The following is a 19,985-nucleotide window of genomic DNA, read 5'->3' on the forward strand; positions in this document are numbered from 1 at the left end:
TTAATTTTGCCTTTTTAAAATATTGTTGTTTTGAAACCACATTATTTTTAGCGCACACACACACAATTAAGCACTTCTATGCTCTTAAGGAAGCATTAAACACTATTTGGCCAGAATCCTTTTAGTGATATACACACCCCAGGATTCCATAGGATGGAGCCATGCCTGTTAAAACAGTGTCAAACTGCATTAATTCTGCAGTGTGGCAGCAGCCTAAGACAAGTTCTTATTGCCTGGCAGTAACAGAAGGGATATGGTTTTGGTTCTGGGAGATCTCTGTTGTTCATATATGTTTCTGTGCTCTTTTTTATCTTTATAGTACCTCTAGTACTGGAAAATTCCACTCCATCCGAAAAGAACAGCAACAGCAGCCCTGCATCCACACCAGCACTCAGTCCTACAGTTAGAATAGCGCAGACATCTCCAACACAGCATAATATGTCACATGGTACCAGCAATGAAACAACTGAAACTTTGACTACAGTAAGACCTCTAACATCTGTTCCTACTGTGAGGACAAAATCTGAGGTCACCACATCACCTAACACAACCAGAGCTGAGGATAGTCATGTGATGGTAAGAATGGTGAAGAATTTCATCAGCTAGTTCAGGTGCAATGAAAGGGAGTTTCATTGCACCCAATTGTTTTAGATCTGTGATTAGCCCTATAATCCATCCTAACTACTAATTAAGTCGTACACTATTTCCATCTTGGGGAAATGCCTGTAAAGTGCAGTACCATAGTCTTTTTCTCTATCAACCTTGTTATTGTCTCTGTCAACTGAAATTATGATCCTGTTTCTAGACTGAGAGGATCCTCCCTCCTCAAGTAATGCTTAAGTCTTAAAAGCATGTCTGTTCAACCATGCTGTTTGGCTCCTCTTCTCATTGTCATATTTCCACTGTGTTCCACTGTATTCAAGAGGTGATACAGTGCTGCCTGTCCTCCAGTCTTCTAGGGCTGTAATACTTGACTAATTTCATTCTTAAAGGAAGCCAGAATTTATTTTATTTTCAGCAGCTTGCTCGCCACTATGAGAAAGTCTTCAGAATATGTGTAGTTTTCAAATACTACTAAGGATTTATTTTTTGCAAAATTTGCATGTGACATTTTTGCACAGTAAACAGGACTTTCTATGCAGGAAACCACATAGAGTGTGGTTTCCTGCTTTAACTTGATTTCACCTAGGGACATTTCAAACACAGAAAATGCTGTGCAAAAAAACCAAAACAAACCATGTATGATTTTGGGTAGAATAAGTCTCAAAACTGCCAAAAAAATAACCCTCATCAAACTATGAATCTGTATTGTCTGCCTTCAGTGATATTTAGCTATATATCCTTTATCCATATCTGAATGGCAACATAGCAACTTGCTTGGGGACAAAAGAGATCTTTAAAAGGGGGGGGGGACTACAACAGCTGCCAGTTACAATTATGAAGAATTTTGAATTGTTGCAAAGTGATTAGGAAAGTAGTGGGCTTGGGTAAATATTTCCTACTTCAGAAGTTGATTTGTACTGTATTTCTAATAATCTGGTTTATAAATTTATTTTTATTTTCCTCTATTGGAAAAGGAGAAATATTCTGTGTCTATTTGCCTTTGTTGTTGCATTTTAATTAGTGCTTTTGTGAGTGAGTCTGTCAACTGCACAGAGAGCATAAAACATGTTGATGGGGGGCCATACAAATGAGGTAGTAAAGTCTAGTAAAAAAAGAATTAGTTATAGAGAAGCATCTGTTCTTCTTAGCAACATGACTTTGTTCTTCTTTCAATTCTTTTCCAGTTCACATGTATGAATATCAAGGAAGTGACAAACACAAAAGTCATATGCTTGGAGCTCAATGGAACCACCACATGTGTAAGTAAAAAGCAAGGCAGACAAAAGTAACACCAAGGGACCTGCTACGGTGGGAAACATGAAAAGGGATTTAGGAGATAACCTATTGCTCTAGAAGTCTGGTGCTGTTTGGGAAAGGTAGTGCTAATCTGAGACTGTTTCGTGGTTTGAGAGAAAATTTTTGTTTTTGTTTACATACCACAATAGAAATCTTTGTGTCTTCAAATTTAGTTCTCCTGGGCTCCCAGGAGTGGTAGGGTGGTAACATCAGCTCACTTCTCCCAGGTGGCCAGGTCATCCATCCTACCATTCTTCCTGCTTAGTCAGTAACTGGCCATAGCGGTTTTCCTGGAGTGTGGAGGTTCCACAGAACCTCCATGTGCAAAACGAGAGTCAAATGTGGTACAAGGAGATATGGAACATGTCCTTCACAGGGTCTAAAAAAGACATACAGTTTTCAAATATTGGCCATCCAGCCTCTGCTTAAAGACCTCCAAAGACTCCACCACACTCTGAGGGAGCATTTTCCCCTGTTGAACAGCTCTTACTGTCAGAAGGTTCCTCCTAATGTTGAGGTGGAATCTCTTTTCCTGTAGCTTGCATCCATTGTTCCGGGTCCTAGTCTCAGGAGCAGCAGAAAACAAGCTTGAATTCAGTAACTAATTCTGAATTTGTTCTGAAATTCTTAAATGAATTTACATTGACATATACATATGAAGGTGTGTGGGAAGGTGGTAGTCACTAATTGTGCCAGTCAAATTTTATTTCTGAACATTAAATATTTGTTTGTATCTGTTTATCTCTAGAAACACACTCATAGTCCCATTACGAATAGGAAACTTTGTGCATTACATGTATAACAGAGTTGTTGTTGCTGTTGTTAACTGCTATCAAGTCATCTTTGACTTATGACAGCCCCATGAGTGAGAGACCTACAAATTACTCTTGTCATCAACCACCCTGCTTAGATCTTACAGATTCAGGGCTGTGGCTTTCTTCATTGAGCCTATCCATCTTAAATTTGGTCTTTTTCTTTCCCTACTGCCTTCTGTCTTATCAAACATTATCACATTTTCTAGTGAGTCATGCCTTCTTGTGATATGGCCAAAGTACAACTAGTCATCTTGGCTTCTAGGAAGAATTCAGTCTTGATTTGCTCTAGGACCCATTTCTTTGTCTTTTTAGCAGAACTCTTTGCCAGCACCATATTTCAAATGAGTAGATTTTCTTCCTATCAACTTTCTTCACTATTCAGCTTTCACAACTATACATAGATGTGGGAAATACAATGGTATGGACTATCCTAACTTTAGTATTCAATTATAAATCTTTATCCTTCAGGATCTTGCCTAGTTCCTTCATAGTTGCCCTTTTAAGATTATCACATTGTTTTTAAACCAGCATATACCTGATAGGATAAAGGCACACTTAATTTTAAAACCAGTTGTTATTGCACTCGCTGGAGTCCAGGCAAATGCAACAGGTATGCAGCCCAGATCCCAGCCACGCTTATCCAGAGGCTTTTCAAAGATGAGGTTGCTGTGGCCCCAATCTGTCTTTGAAAGGGGCAGCTTGAAGCCGCCCTTTTGAGGTGGTCTGTTTTGCCCCTTTGTCTTCTTCTTATTTCTTGACTGCTACCTTCAGTCTAATTAATGACTGAGACAAGGTATGGAAGATCTTGAACTATTTCAATGTCTTCATTATGTACTTTAAAATTATGTAAACCATCCATGTTCATTATATTTAATTAAATCGGACAGTATGTGCTGACCATGAGTATGTTCTTGATGATGGCTTGATCATGTAAATTGATAGGACAACATATTCTCCGTTTAATCGTATTTCCAACATTTTCTAACTGGAACCTGGGAAATTCAAGAACAAATTATCATTCAAAATAATTTCAAGCAGAATTAAATTTGGTCTATATTTTTAAACATAAATTTATGCCAATATATGGATATTCTTTCCCAAACTTAAATGTTGAAACTGTGTTCAAACCGCTTGCAAATGTATCACACTGAACTCAGTGGGGCTTACTTAAGTTAATATGCATTGGGATCATTCTACTTCATCCTATTGGGCCATCCTACATGTATGAATATTTTTAATTGATGCCTTTGTGTGAGTGCATATTATCTTTCTCACTTTGGGCATAAACTGAAATGCCTTTACCATCCTTTATCGCTCTGAAGTCTCTCAGTAATTAAAAATATTTGCTGTAAGTCAATGAGAGTTACAAACGTCTCTCTACACTATTCTTTATTTGGGGGAAACAAACTGCTGTTCATTGTGTCTCAGTTGTTGTTTTCAAAAGAACTGATAACTGTGTCTGAGTTGTGAGCAGACAGAAAGGACAAGAGTACCTTCTTGATTTTCCTGTTGGGCTTTTCCAGTAAAGCATTTTATATCTCTGTTCAGTACAAAGGAAACTCTGACATTCTCTCAAGAGTTTTTTCCACAGTGAAGGGAAATCTACTTAACAGTGTTTTTCTTCCAACCAAACAAATGTCTATGGAAATATTTGATTAGATTTATATTTTGAACCTTCCATTTTCCCAGGCATAAGATTTTCTGTGATAGATAACATTCTGAATTTTTTACAGTTGAAAAAGTTATGACAAAGATTTTGCAGAAGCCAGGTGTAGCTGAAGATAGCATTAAATCATATGATGTTTGGAAATCTTTTGTCTATCTTGTGTTGCCTAGCTGTATATAAAACTCACTACATTCAGACAATAAATGCACATGGAATGAGGTAGACTAGGACATTTCTCCCTGATATACAAATGTTTTATTCTGTACTTAAAGGGAGGTTTTGGTTGCTTTATATTATGGGGAAGCCCCCCCCCCCCCCGGAAAAAAAAGTCATTGCTGCTGACTAGTGCAGCCTGAAGTAAAATAGGTTACTTGTTCACCCGCTTTGTGCATATGAGGATTGAAGTAGAGGCCATCACTGGATTATGTGGTAGTGAATCCCCCAATGTAATTACACCATTGGTCTTCAACTAAATTCAAGTGTGTCACAACCATCTTTCTTTAACATATTACTTGGTGAAAAGGTAGAAAGTAAAGCAGAAGGTTGGGAGCCATGGAACAAGGAAATTTAAAAAGTAAAAGGACTGGGCATATGTTGTAAATGGGTTTGAGATGGGGGATGATGCTCACATGGTAGTTTAGAATTAGAGGTGGGTTCTGGATCTGAATAAGTGAATGCTACTTTTGCGTCAAGAGGTACTTTTTCCTGATATTTGCAAAAGAGCTCCCTTGGATTTCCTGATATTTGCAAAAGAGCTCCCTTGACTTGGGCCCTGGATCTTGTAAAAGAATGTAAAACTTCATCAGGACACTGTTTTATCCATCATTGCTTCCAGGAAAGTGCTAAAACTGCTATTTTGTTATACAGTCAACCCTCATAAAGTAGAAAGATTCAGTAAATAAAACAAGGATATATGGAAACTACATCAGTAGTTAAGGCCTTATAAAGGATACACCAAAAGCAATATCTTCCTTTCCTTTTACCAGATCTTCCTTAGCACATAGGTACAATACATGGTTTTTTCAAGCTATGAAAGGAGTTCTAGCATAATTTCTAGGCTTTTATATACCTTCTGGGGAGCCTAAAGTATGTGACTGACAAGATTTCCAGCATTGGGTACATTTGGATTTTGAGATATATCAGTTCTTAATGCCACCTATGCTATTAATTAGAATCTCTTTGACATGCCAGACAAGTTACATAACTTCATATTTAGTGTTCCTCTCACCTCTTACATTGTGGATGGTTTGATTTCTCATCACTAACTTTCATGACAGCAAGGTCTCACTTATGTTTAACAAGTTTTATATGATTAGAAAATGAAGATAATATCTGTCTCTGACATATTTTTAAGCAGGCATACTATCATCTGAGTTTAAATATAGGTTATGAGGTTAAACACACATAAACTCCATTCTGTGTAGAATATTTTATTGGATAAGACCAGACTTTTGACCATCATTAATTCTGACCACCAGAATTTCCTGAGAGTATCCCCAAGATGAACTCTGTTAGAAGAAAGTTGGGGGGGGGGGCTACAAAAATGAATAGCCTTCAGCAGACATCAAATTATCTATACCACCTGTGTAGCAAAACAACATACCTCAGACAGTAACCTGTTCTGTTTTTTTCAGTAAAAATATATAACATTATTTTCATATATGGTACCTATTTTCTCTGTACAGTTTTCTAGGTTTTCCAATGGAATGAACAGGACTATTCATTGTACTTAACAATGAAATAGGGGAATATTGGCCCAATTTAAACGGGCTTTTGCGCTGTCCCCGTCACGTGCTAGGGATTGGCCGAGGACACAGCGTCCATACTGGCCTCACCCCTAGCACATGATAGGGGTGTCAAAATGGTGGCACCCTGTACACATGGTCGCCGCCATTTTGACGTGATGGACGCATAGTATCCGCATGTCTCGTCGCGCTGGCGACATCACGAGTGCACCATTTGCGCACTCGGGTGTCGCAAGCACGACGCAAAAAGAACCCACTTTTTGCGGGTTCTTTTTCTGCCGCCGGGAAGCCTCACCATTTGGCAGCTGAGGCTGCCTGCCAGTGGAAATGGAGGGAGTGGCAGACCACTCTTTCTGAGCAGTCTGTATCCCGCTATTGTTATTATCTAGCTGTGTTATTCTCATTATATTTCATATCAGTCCAAATTACCTGTTTGCTTTGGAACAACCACTTTTAAGGAATTGGCTAAAATTATTCCAAGGAACTTTCTTGATCAAGAGATGGTTATAACAAGTTATTTCAGATATAACATTTATCTAGGAACAAAGACTTTCTGAAGAAACCCCAGAAATGCCCACACAACATAAAGAGGTCTTAATTCATTAAATGAATTTTTACCAGTAGTGTTTTTTTTTAAAAAAAAGGTGTTTTCAACCAGTAATACTAGGCATATAAACTCTGCCTTCCATGAGAATAATTAAGTCTATAGCAAAGCACTGTGTGCCTTTTGAATATCCAGTATATTTTTAGTTGTGTTTTACCAAAGTCTGGCCCTGACCCCAATCAACAGGAATTGTATATAGTGGATTCCAGAAGCTGCATCCTCTTTGACTTTTTTGACGCACAAACTGACCAAAAGGAGGAAAAAGCTGCAGTACCCCAAACTTTCTCCCCCATCTCCTCCCACCCCAAAGTCACAATTGTTGGAAGCAAAGGGATAGTTTTATTTCAGGTTCTGTGTGGGAAGATTTTATCCCTTGCGAAACTCAAGGCATTTCCTAAACAGGAAGGCCAAGCGTTTGTTTGTTATTTCCCTCATCTCCTTCTCAGTAACAATGAAAAAGGAGATGGTGCTTATGACTGCAAAACAATAAAAGTTGCTTTGTATTGTTTCACTCTTCACTTCTTAAAGAGGACACGGCTAAGAAAATTTCACTCCATTTTTAAAAAAAAAAATGCTGTTGATATTTGTTGTTGTTAACTGCCCTTGAGTCAATCTCAACCCATACACCCTGTGGATGGGACATTTCCCAGACTCTCTGTCCTCCACTGTTCTTAGTTCCTATAAACTCATACCCATGACCACCTTAATAGAGTCCATCTAACTAGTGTGCAGCCTTCCTCTTTTTCGACTTCCCTCCACCTTTCTTAGCATTGTTGCTTTTCCTAATGAGTTGTACCTTCTCATGATGTGTCCAAAGTACGACAGTTTCAGTTTTGTCTTCTTGGCTTCCATGGAGATTTTTGGCTTGGTCTGCTGTAAGACTCATTTGTTTGTCTTTTGGGCTATCCACAGCATCCTCAGCACTCTTCTCCAGCACCACATCTCAGATGAATTTTCTTCCTATCTTCTTTCTTAACTGTCCAGTTCTCACATCCATACATGGTAATAGTGAATGCAATGGCTTGTATAATTGTAACTTTTATGCTCATTTTAGGATCTTTTCTAGTTCTTTCATAGCCGCCCTCCTCATTCTTAATTTTCTTCTGATTTCCTGGTTGCAGCCCCCATTCCTATCAGTGTTTCATCCCAGAATATCTGTTGACATTCAGAGACATGAAATTTGCCAACAAACATTCCTCTCTTTTTTTGCATGTATTTTATCAATAATTGGATCCCTGATTCAGTACATCAACTGAAACTTTGTAGTTGTTAACTGCCATGAAGTCAACTTCAATTTATAGAGACCCCAAGAATGAGAGACCTCCAGATCACACTATCATCACCACACTCATCATCACCCTCAGGATTTGTAGTCTTAAGTCCTTGGCTTCCTTGATTGAGTCTATCCATCTGGAATGTAGTCTTCCTCTTTTATTACTGCCTTTTACCTGACACAAATAAAACAGATTCTAAAACAGTGGTGGGTGCCTGTGGCCCTTCAGAAGTTTTTTGGTCCAGAACTCCCTAAACAACATAATCAGTAGTGAGGTTACATGGGCTTGTAGTAAAAAAATATTCAAAAGTCACAGTTGCCATCTCAGTATAAAGCAGTGTTTCTCAAACTTAGGTTTGAACTTCAATTCCCAGAAACCCTAGTTAGTTTGACCAATGGTCAGAAATTCTGGGAGGTGAAGGCCAAGACATCCGGAGGACCAAAATTTGGGACTCACTGGTCTAAAGCATAGTCTCCCCTAAGATCTAAGCCATGCCGTTCCCTCTCATTTGCTATTAATAATAAAAATGACATGCACCAGATACAACACACACCAAGAATGCAAAATTATGCAATATTCCTTTTCACACTTAAGGCAAATCATACCACTGAATGAAACACGGAATGCATATCTGTGGCATTCATAGTCAGGACCATAGCCTCTAGTGACTGAGCTGTTGTCCCTGGCTCTTCAATTTCTTATCAAACTTTTCTAAATGATAATAGTTTCCCAGACACAGTACTGTATCATTTTCTGGTCATCAGGCAGACATACAACTGACAGCTGTAAGAAAGAATTGAGCTGCTTCACTTCAGAAAGATTTTGAGCTACAGAGAAACCTGTGCTAGTCAATTTCCTAACTGATATTGATACAGATATAATAAATGAGATCTGAAGATAAAATTTGTTTGATTTCCCCCCCCCCTCTTTTTTTCTGGCTTCTTGCAGGAACAGTTTATAAAGCAGAAAAGAGAGCCACTGGGAAAGGCGCTTTGTGCAACAAATGATACGTGCCACATCCAACTGGCAAAATCCGATGTGAATAAAAAGTGCATACTCTTGGTTCATGTTAGTGATAAAGGTCAGTTGAGACAATTTATATAACATTTATAACAAATAAGGTGTTTTGTTTTGTTTTTAAAAGACCCTGATTTTTTGTACAGATAGCTTTGGCTGAGTGGTTTTTTTCAGTTTGGGTGTTTCATGTTTGAATGTGCTTTGACTCAACATGATTCTCTACCTTTGGAGTGGTTAGTGTTGTGTGTCTGTGTGCCTTTATGAGTGCCAATACTGTGAGTGAGTGTTGGGTCGAGGTGCTAAGAAAGTAATATTGCTGAGGCTACCAGAGGAAGCAGCAGTCAGGCATCCCTCCATTGAGCCTGCATGGAATTCCTGCTGAGAGCCTTCCTTCCAGCTACCATTGCTGAAGCTATAAGTAAAAGAAGAAGATACCCTTCCATTCTGCCTTAATCCAGCACCATGTTTAATAACTGCCTGCCATTCAGATGAGAAGGATTTGGAGAAAGAGAATGTCAAGACAGTTTAAGCTATAAACGGAACTATCACAGACCCTAAGATTTCAGAGCCAAAACATGAGCCATAAAGGAGGACTCCTCATGTTGGCACTGGGAGGTGAGCCGTAGTGATGTTACAAGGGTGATGTTATGAGGAACAGTGCAGGTGATGTAATTAACCACAATACATCAACTGCAATTGCAAAGAATACATCATTTAAAAAAAAATCTTATAAATAAGAAATATACATTTTCAAGGAAGACACTTTCTTCCTTGACATAAGAACACAAGACACAGGAAATATAGGCGCGTTACAGACCGCCCCTTTGGGGTGGCCTGTAGGCACACCTTTCCCCGCTGGATCGGGGCCTCAGTGGGCAGAGCGGCAGCCGCTGAAGCCCCGATCCGCCACTTTCCGGGCTGCGGGGAAGCGGCAAAAGGCCCCTTCCCCGCAGCCTGTAAAGGGGTGTCCTTGGGGCTTCAAGCCCCAAGGACACCCCGCAGCAGCGGGGAGAAGGAGAAAAGGGCTGTTTGGCCCCTTTCTCCTTTGGTCCACTGGGCACAGCTGTCTGAAGGCTGCGCCCAGCGGACCAAACCAGGAAGGAGCTCCGAAACGGAGCTCCTTCCGGAGTTGTGGAAAGGGCGCCCTAGGCGCCCTGCCGCGACCCCAATACGTCACAACCGCACCACCTCGTTTGGAGGCGGCACGGTTGTCACGTATCGATGGCGTCGGCCGTGTGGAATGGCCGCTGCCATTTTGTGCACCGCCCCGTTTTAACCCTAGTACGCGCTCCGTGCGTACTTTTTAGCCCGTCTGTAACGGGCCATACTTTCAAGGAAGAGTTCTCATCGTGAGATCCTTTCTCTTCATCACGAATACTGAAAACAAAAGGCTAAGCCTTGAGATCCATCAACAACATGCTGTTCAAATTCAAAATATTTTCATCCCTGCAACAATGTTTCATGTCCTGAGATGCTGGTCCATCCAAAGTTGACCTAGGATGGGGGACATATGGTTTCAGTTTGACTTCTGTGGAAAGACAAAATACAATGGATTAGATGCTGGTGGATAAAAGAACGATAATTCAGGCCTGCACTGGAAGTATTGCAAATAAATATAAATCTTTTAGAGACGTAATACTCTTACTATCATCAACATCATCAAAATTTATTACTCAATCCACTGTAATACAATGTTCTCACTATATATATGATACTAATTATCTGTGGTAAACTGCCTTAGAAGGGCTTAAAGTAAAGTACTTTGAATAAATAACTACTTCAAATGAATTATTAAAAATAAATAATCCCAGAGTATATTAGTTTTTCTCCATATGTGTTACTTCTCAGTGGCATCACCTGTCTTGAAACATAACATCCTACAAAATGAGGCACTGAATTGCCTCAATCATGTTTCCCAACCAATATCTCATGCCTAGCACAGAGTACAACAAATCCTAATATTCATTTAAAATTGGCTGATGGCTGTAAATGTTATGAGCAAGCACTTTCGTCCCTCTATACTCCCTTCCAGTTGTTGTTTTTTATAAGTACCTTGATAATTCATCATGAATTTTACATGTCCTTCTGAAAAAAAAAAAAAAGACTATGGGCATTTTCAAACATGCAGCTTAAAGCAGTTCTTGCTTCATTTGGTTTCAGTTGCCCAGAATAGCAGTTTGTAATATAAAAGCCAATCTTTTGCATGGGAAAGAAAAACAGGTACAAAAATGTTTCATATAGAAAAGTTTCAGATAGGAGGATGGTTGATGGCCTCATAGCCTCTTTCAGTTTTTGTAATAAATGATAACAAAGAAAAAAATGGATACCAGTTTTGTTGTTTAATTATTCCATCTTCTGGTTGTTTTGGAAACTGCAGGCACAGACACATTGGATAAGGTTCTAGAAGAGAAGAGCCATGATTTGCAGAAGGTAATTTAGAGAAACTTGAAAATCAGGTTTTTCCAGTTCACCCTCTGGCTGGGCATTCAAAACACAGGAAACCTATCTATGTTTTCTTTGCTTTCTCCTCTTTCGTACACTCATGTACAAGACATTGTACATCTATATATATGTAAAGGGATCTTGTAGCAACTTTGAGACTAACTAAGCAAAAGGAGTTTTCTTAGACTTAGGTTGCATACACACTGCAGAAATAATCCAGTTTGACAATATTTTAACTGCCATGGCTCAGTGCTATGGAATTCTGGGAATTGTAGTTTTATGAGACATTTAGCCTTCTCTGTCAGAATGCTCTGATGCCACAACAAACTTCAGTTCCTAGAATTCTATAGCACTGAGCTATGGCAATTAAAGTGGTGTCAAACTGTATTATTTCTGCAGTGCAGATGCAGCCCAAGTCTATATCCTCAGATGGAAATCTACCAAAGCCAGTGCTACAACTCAGTCTCAAAAGTGCTACAAGACCCCCTTGTATGCTGATATTCCATACTAACATAGCCATGTCTCTGGCATCTACATATAATTTGCATATACATGCAATATAGAGTGTGTGAGAGTTGGAAAAGGGGAGGGAGGGAGGTTGCATTTTTTATACATATCCTATTACATAAATGAAACATATATAAATATATTCAATGGCTATGCTACAGTATTCTGCAGTTATCACCTCTAAATTCAGAATTATTTTCAAAATGTAATAGTGCATGCTGTAGCAGATTGGCCAATTATGTTTCTAGGCCTGTAGTACTGTATTTCTAATAAGGGTCCCCAGTTGAAATTTACATCACTTTTTGGCACTTTACATCCTCAAAGCATGATCATACATTAATTAATTACTCCTCACTAGCCTCCAGTGATGCAGCTCTCTGCCTGTAAAACTGGACTCCAGGCACCTGTAAAAATAGCACTGAAAAGCTAAATGGGCCCATGGCTATTGGGGTTGTCATGCAGTAAATCTCAGAGAAGCAAGGCTCTTGTCAAGGGTTAAAAGAAACTGTTGGGGATCATGAAAAATTGGGTGTGGTGCAGGAAATTGGAAATTGTGAGCCCTAAGGGTCTTTTACACACAAGGGTGTCAGTTTAGCAAGGGAAATTAAAAATCCCAAAACAGAGATCTGGATGGTTATTTAAAAAACAAACAAACACCAAAACAAAGCATTTAGCAGTGCCCACTTTCTAATTCCATACTGATTCTTGCAGATTATGTGAAAAGGTTCTTAGGAGACTTTTTTACAGTTAAAAATAATCTAGCACAGATTATGGGTTAAGCGCTGTAAAATTTTCAGCATTGGCTCATGTCTGGTGGAGGTCCAATTAAACATGGCAGTGGAAACCTATGGTCAGTATTGCCTTATGTTGTTGTTTTTAAAATCAAAGGAAGCAGGTGAAGGGATCAAGTACAGTGCAGACTGCAGAGGATTAAGATTTCACCAATTCCCATGTGATATATTCCGGGTTTAATTTCAGCCCTCCATCCTCAAAACTGAAATTTGCCCCAAAAGGAAGGATACCCTACTGTTACCTATCTCTGTAGCTGGATCCTGATATTCTCAGTCTCCATTACTTCCAAACCAAATTAAACAAGACACTGGATACCTTTAAATTAAACTGGCCTCTTATAATTTTTGTAAAAAGCATTCACATGTGGCGCTTATTCACATCTAAGGAAATCTTCTCTGACTGGTTAAATGCCATTTCAGTTAATCAGTTTTCATCAAAAAAATAACACAAAACAAAATGTTTAAATACCACCATGGCTCTCCAGTGTCTCATTCTCCTCTTTGTGTCCATATGTTCTCATATCTTTAAAAATAAGTTTATCCTATTAACACGCCTTTCCAACTACCACAATATAGCACTCTAGACTTCTTTCAAATTACCCCTATATAGCACTCTGATACAGCACTTTAACTGTCATGGGTCCTTCCTTCAGAATCCTGAGAGTTGTAAGTTCATGAGCTATTTAGATTTCTCTACTGGAGAGCACTGGTGTCAGACCAAGTGCATTGAGCAATGGAAGTGGGTAAGTGCTGCCTCCAGAGTGCATGTGCCTGAGCAAGTCACAGTTGACACCCCTGGCCCCTCAACATTTCACAGATGAAAACTTCAACAGATGATGGAAACATAAAGGCTTTAAGAACAAGTCTTTTGCATGGAGGAACAGACATTCTGTTTTTCCCAGCCACTGCTTCTTTCCCTGTACTTTTTTCGAGGTCTTCTCTAGTGAAGGGATCTGGAGGAAGAGATAGCATAATAAAAAGTTATTACAAAGAAACAAACAAAGCAAACAAAAAGTTATTACCTTAATGGCGAGTTTGAATTTTGGACCTGGAAACATTATCCACATTTGTCTGTCCCCTCTCTGCCTCCATCCTTCCTCAGATGAAAACTGAAAAAGAAACTGAATTAAATATCTTGGGTAAAAACAGAACAGCCTATGTTTCCTGTTTAAGACTATTTTGGTTCTGATTTCTATTTTTCCAGGCGGGGATAAAAGCCCACAAACAGGAGAACATTGAGAGTCACAAAGACTATTCTCGGAAGACTCTTATTGCCTTGGTCACCTCTGGATTACTGCTAGCATTTCTGGGATTGGCTGGATACCACCTTATGAAACGACGGAGCTGGAGCCCCATGGGAGAGAGGCTGGTCAGTGCTTATAGATGGCAAAACAAGTGGAGAGATGCCCAAGATTGATAGAAATGTGAAAGACAATGACAGAAACTTTCTATAAATCCCGATAGCCTAATGCTTCCAAATACAGTGTCTGCTCATGGGATTCAGGGGAAATGGAAAGAAAAGTCTAATTTTATGACAATAAATCCATCTTGTTAAGCCAGGGAAGTTGAAGAGCCAGTGACTGTTTGAGAGACAACCAAGCTATGGAGATTATCACACAGCAATTTGACCACAAGATAGACATTGGATTTAAAAGTCAAAGACGGATTTTACCGTCCTGTCCTGTAGACAAGCAATATGCAACCCATATGCAATTCGAGCTTCTCCAGGATTCTCATGCAGTTTTTCAAACGTGGAGAAATCCTGCATCTATCCTGTGGGTGAATTGCTGTGTGATAATCTCCTACATCCTAGATGTGGAATAAATGAGATGCAATCCTCTTTTCTTTTTTTTTTCTTTTTTTCCAGGTTAACATAGGTTATTCATTTATTGAAAATATGTCACTACTATTTCCAGTTTCATTACTGTTTACTTAGCCATAAACATGTGTAACTCAAATACTCTTCAATAAGGAATCATATTTCATCCACCTCATTATGCTTTAAATCCAGGTTTATACACTCACCTTGTATTTCTGCTGTACTGTGATTCAGACAAATTTTAACAATAAAGGATGTGAAGAAAAACAATCCTTTTTTTCCTTGATAGAATTGTTTGTCCACTTTCTATTTATTCCCCGCTTTTGTTTGTTTTGAACCCTTCTGAAATGTCAAATTTACATTTTTTCAGTTAGATCCAGCTGCAACTCTAGCTGTTGTTACAATTTAATATTTTCATGTATACAAATATTCCTCACAAACTGGCTTAACTACACATTACCCTGAAGGCTTCCCATTTTAAGACAAAGTGCTTTCAAGATCAAGCAACATGGAGTGGGGAAGTGACAGGGGAGAGTAGGTACTTCCTTCTTTCCCCACCTGCTGCTTTTTTACTTCAGTTCCCTTCCCCATCCCATTTTTTTAAAAAAAAAAATCCCTGCTGAGTTTGCCCTTTAATTTTCAACAACAACAAAAAAAACACCTCTCCCACAGAGACAGGGCAGTAATTGAGTTTCTTGCATTTCTTTCACATTGTCAGATAGTGAGTGAAAAACTTGAGTTGTTGTGAACATGAGCCCTATGCATGAACAAAGGCCTGTCAGAAATGACTTCTTTTTTGATAAATAGTATAGTGAATACAGTTTACGAAGAGCTTCTAACCCAGTGTATTTTTGAAAGCTTACTCTCATGCTTTCTGTATTTGAGGACAAAGGCCCCATACGGACAGGCCAGAAATGCTGGCCTGTGGCCAGAGTCAGGGTGCAGCATCCTGACAATGGACATCCTGACTCCACTCCAGGGCATCATGGTGCGCCTCCAGCACTGCATCCAGATGATGTCGCACCAGATGAGCACCATACAGCCACACTGCTGTGGCTATGGCATCCTTTGGAGGGCGCAAAAAGGAGTCGCTTTTTGCAGCTCCCTTTTGTACCCTCCAGAGGCTGGATTGGGGCTGCAGCATGAGGTTGTTGCAGCCCCAATCTGGCTAGGAAAAGGGAGGCCTCCTGCCACCCCTTAGGGGCAATCTCTAGAGCCCCAAAGTATTTTTCTATCTGAACAAGGGCCCCTACACTCATTACATAATATTTCCGCAAACCTCGGGTAAAAACTCTTTCTATATACCATCAATTAATTGGAAAGCATTGTTGTTGTTATGTGCCTTCAAGTCATTTCCAAATTATGGCGACCCTAAGGTGAACCTATCCTAGGGTTTTCTGCACAAGATTTTTTCAGAAGATGTTTGCCTTTGCCTTCTTCTGAGGCTGAGAAAGTGGGTGTTGTTAACTGCTGTCAAGTCACGGTGACCCAGTGTATAAGAGACCTTCAAATATGCTGTCATCAACCACCCTACTCAAATCTTGCAGAATCAGGGCCATGGCTTCTTTGATTGAGTCTATCTATCTGGAATGTGGTCTTCCTCTTTTCCTGCTGTTGTTTCCCTAAGGATTGTTCTCTTTACCAGTGAGTCATGTTTTCCAATGATATGGCCAAAGTAAGACAGCCTCCGTTTAGTCCTCTTGGTTTCAAGGTAGAGTTCAGGCCTGATTTGCTCTAGGACTCTTTGTTGTTGTTTTTTGTTTGTTTGTTTTTTGTCATTTTAGCAGTCCATGTGTCCGCAAAACTTCTCCAGCATCATATCTCAAATTAATTGATTTTCTTCCTATCAGCTATCTTCACTGTCCAACTTTCACAATCATACATTGATATGGGAAATGCAATGGCATGGACCATCCTAACTTTAGTATTTAATGATAAATCTTTACACTTGAGGATTTTATCTAATTCTTTCATAGCTGCCCTTACAAGTCATAGTCTTCTACTGATTTCTTGACTGCAGTCTCCATTCTGATTACTGACTGAGCCAAGATATGGAAACTCTTGAACTATTTCAATGTCCTATAGTTTATTTTAAAGTTATGTAAACCATCTGTGGTCATTATACCTGCCTTTGCACATTCTTCCTTGACCTTCTTCAGTAATCATTCCAGGTCTTCACTATTTTCTGCTAGTATTATGATGTTATCTGCATATCTTAAATTGTTCATGTTCCTTCCTCCAGTGTTCATGTTCCTTCCTCCAAGTCCAGTCCTCTTTACATATATTTTTGGCATACAGGTTAAATGGATAGGGTGATAAGATGCAGCCTTGCCTGACCCCCTTGCCAATTGAAAACTATTCTGTCTCTGTATTCTCTCCACCAGTAGGCTCTTGTCCTGAGTACAGGTTATGCGTCAGGACAACCAAATGCTGTGGCACACACATTTTTTTTAAAAAAAAAAAGTGATCCATTTTTATTGCTATTGCTTTGCTATAATCTGTAAAGCTCAGGCTGATTTTCTTTTGAAACTGAGATAGCATTACTACCCCGAATGTAACTAGGAAATGGCCAATTGCTCCATTTCTCAATTACTGGAATGTGCTTTAGTTGGGCTACAAAACAGAAGGGGGGGTTCGCCAAATGATTATCCACTTTTCTTTTTCCATTCACATAAGTTATATAAATGAATAAAATCACACTTTGGAGAAAATACATTCCCAGTGGAAGGGCAAAAATACCTGTTGTCTAATGTATTAAACTCCTTGAAAGCCTCAAATGAAGCCTCTCATATAAAGCCCTTATAAAGAATTGGTCAGCTTTAAGAAATTTAATGCATTTATCCTTCCACTGCAACATATGGGGAGAAACAATACTATTGGCAATACAATACTGTGGACAGCAAACATAGATGCATATAGCATTGTACACAAATCATGTCATAAGATTAAAAGGTTAAAAGCCAGACAGTCCAAGGGGAGATAGCATAACTCAGTGATAAAGTACACATTTTGCGTGTAGATAGCTCCAGTTTCAATGTTGGCATTTCCAATTAATAAGATTGGCTGATGGGGAAAATCTTGGCCTTAGAAAACTGATACCACTCAGAGTAGACAATATTGAGTGAGATGAACAAATAAACTAATTCACCACAAGGCAGCTTCCTATGTTCTAAACTTAGTTCTTTGTATATTAGATACCAAATATGTAATCCAAAACTTAGTACAAATTTTACATTCAGTTTATGAGCCCATAGCACAGAAGCCAGGTTTGTGAGTCTTCTTCTTCACAGAAATCAGTATCACATACCTATTTCCCTAACTGGAGAGTGTCTAACTAAAAGGATAATTGATCCCATTCTGTGTGAACTTTAAACCAAAGTGCTGTCCATCAGATGCTCTTGCCTAACTCTGCATTTTGTTATTATTTATGCCTCCTTCATTTAGGGTGAAGATCCATATTACACAGAAAGTGGTAGCCATGGCAATCCTGCGATATCTGTGGCTTCTCATGAACAGTCTGATCTGCAGGATAAGCCAAATCTCAACGGAGGGGCTCGGGAAAATGGGACCAGCCAGCCAACTTCAAAAAATGGACACTCAACCAGGCCACATGTTGTTGCAGATACTGAACTGTGAAAAGTCTGTGGTCCAAAGCCTTGTAAATGTGGCTTGAAAGACCAGATTGGAAGTATAGAAGAATTAGGGTGCAAGAATGTCATAAACAGATTCATAATCATTTTATTTTCTGCAAAGAGCTAAAACATCCCATTCTAAGGCACACGTTTTCAAGAGCTGCCAAAGAACTTAACTGTGTGCTTTTGTTTGTTTAGCAAGCTACTTGAATGGGATTAGATTGTTTTTACTCTTTTGGGGGGAGGGTCTCTCTGTCTCAGACCAAAATGAAATGTAATAGTCCCCAACAGGAATATTACATGGAAAGTTAGAGTAGATTTATTATTTTTTATTCTTAGGAACTTTCTTGAAGGCTCCAATGCTTTTAGGTGAAGGGAAATTCTCTTCAGTGTAAGCATCCCTAATTTTAATGAACAATAGGATGTTGATGGAGATCAGTGATTCTAAGTGCTGATTCATGTAAAAGCAATCAGTTCTGTGAATGCTCCAATATGTGACCATATAGAATGCACCCATCCTAGTTCCCCATACTAGTTCAAGTAACATTTTTAAGGTTTCAGGATATCAGAATTGCCATTTGGGTACATGGTGGTGCATTTCTTACATATATTACACCAGTTCACCATACTAAAAAGACGGAAAAGGTAAACCAAGTAGGAAAAGAAGCTTTGCTTGTCAGAGTTCAGGAGGTTCACTAGTGCTGTTTGGGGAGACTGGCATGGAGGTAATGGTTTCCTTTGTCATTGTTACATCCTACTCAAACTTGCTTTTTGTGGTGTGTTGTTCTATAAATGCACTCATGTCTGCATTAAACTCAAAAACATTCTGAAATACCATTTAGCAGTCCCTGAACAACATAGATTTGATTCTGTATTAGATTTGCTTTTGCACAGAAAGACGAGGTGGACTTTCACTTGAAAAACATTATTGAATATGGAGGGCAAGCCTTCATAAACAACATGAGACTGCAGTGAACAACTGGCCTGAAACTACTGTTGTTGCTCATTTGCTCTGACAGTTCAACATTTCTCACCAGGGGGGTTGTTTTCAATTTATTGTTTATATAAAAACAAGCAATGGGGAGTACTGTTATGGAGCAACCGGATGTTAGATATAAAGTAAGCTGAAAGACTTAAGACTGTTCTCTTCAGTCCAGATGAAATTAGTTCTATTAAATTCAGTGGACAAATCAGTCACCATTAAATTAATTGGCTTGTTAAGTCTCCTAAGAGTGCAGTCCTATAGCTAATTACCTGGTATTTGAACTCCATGGGGAACTCCCTAGGAACTCCATAGGATCGTGTTGTAAATAAAATAAACTGTTTTTTGATTAAAGCTTCTGAATTTCTTTCAAAACATTTAAAAATATAACCCAAGTTTTAGGTTTAAAGCATGTCTGGTGTTTCAATTTCTATGGATCAATTGAACCTCATATAGCCATTACCCCCTTTCTTTCTCAATCCTAAAAAGTATGTTCCCCACCCTAGTGTGCAATGCCAATCTGGGATTTGTTGTTTTAGAATACAGAACACACAAATAGGAATAGGCTTCAAAATGAATTATCATAGAATCATAGAGTTCAAATTGAACCCCCCACCATGCAAGAATACACAACTATAGTAATGATAAAGGATACATGGATAAGTGATGCAAAAGAAGAATAAAGGCTATCTACATGTTGCTGAGTAGTACATCTTATAATGTGGAATTGATTGCGTTTTTCCATCCTTGTTTGTGTTGAGAAATAATTAGATAACAGTGGATCTCTCAAGC

General features: G+C 39.0%; 1 protein-coding gene across 1 annotated transcript in view; it reads left to right on the forward strand.

The window, feature by feature from the left end:
* The window catches only part of CD34 (CD34 molecule), a 48,003-nt gene extending 28,456 nt beyond the window's left edge, over positions 1-19,547 (forward strand). Inside the window, exons 3-8 of the mRNA XM_042466096.1 lie at positions 320-576; positions 1,788-1,862; positions 8,952-9,084; positions 11,398-11,450; positions 13,965-14,129; positions 18,024-19,547. Coding sequence (XP_042322030.1) covers positions 320-576; positions 1,788-1,862; positions 8,952-9,084; positions 11,398-11,450; positions 13,965-14,129; positions 18,024-18,215 — 875 coding nt within the window. The 3' untranslated portion in view covers positions 18,216-19,547. The remainder of the gene's footprint in view (positions 1-319; positions 577-1,787; positions 1,863-8,951; positions 9,085-11,397; positions 11,451-13,964; positions 14,130-18,023) is intronic.
* Positions 19,548-19,985: the final 438 nt, after the last annotated feature.

This window comes from Sceloporus undulatus, chromosome 4 (genome assembly GCF_019175285.1).
Source record: "Sceloporus undulatus isolate JIND9_A2432 ecotype Alabama chromosome 4, SceUnd_v1.1, whole genome shotgun sequence".
NCBI classification, from domain to species: Eukaryota; Metazoa; Chordata; class Lepidosauria; order Squamata; family Phrynosomatidae; genus Sceloporus; species Sceloporus undulatus.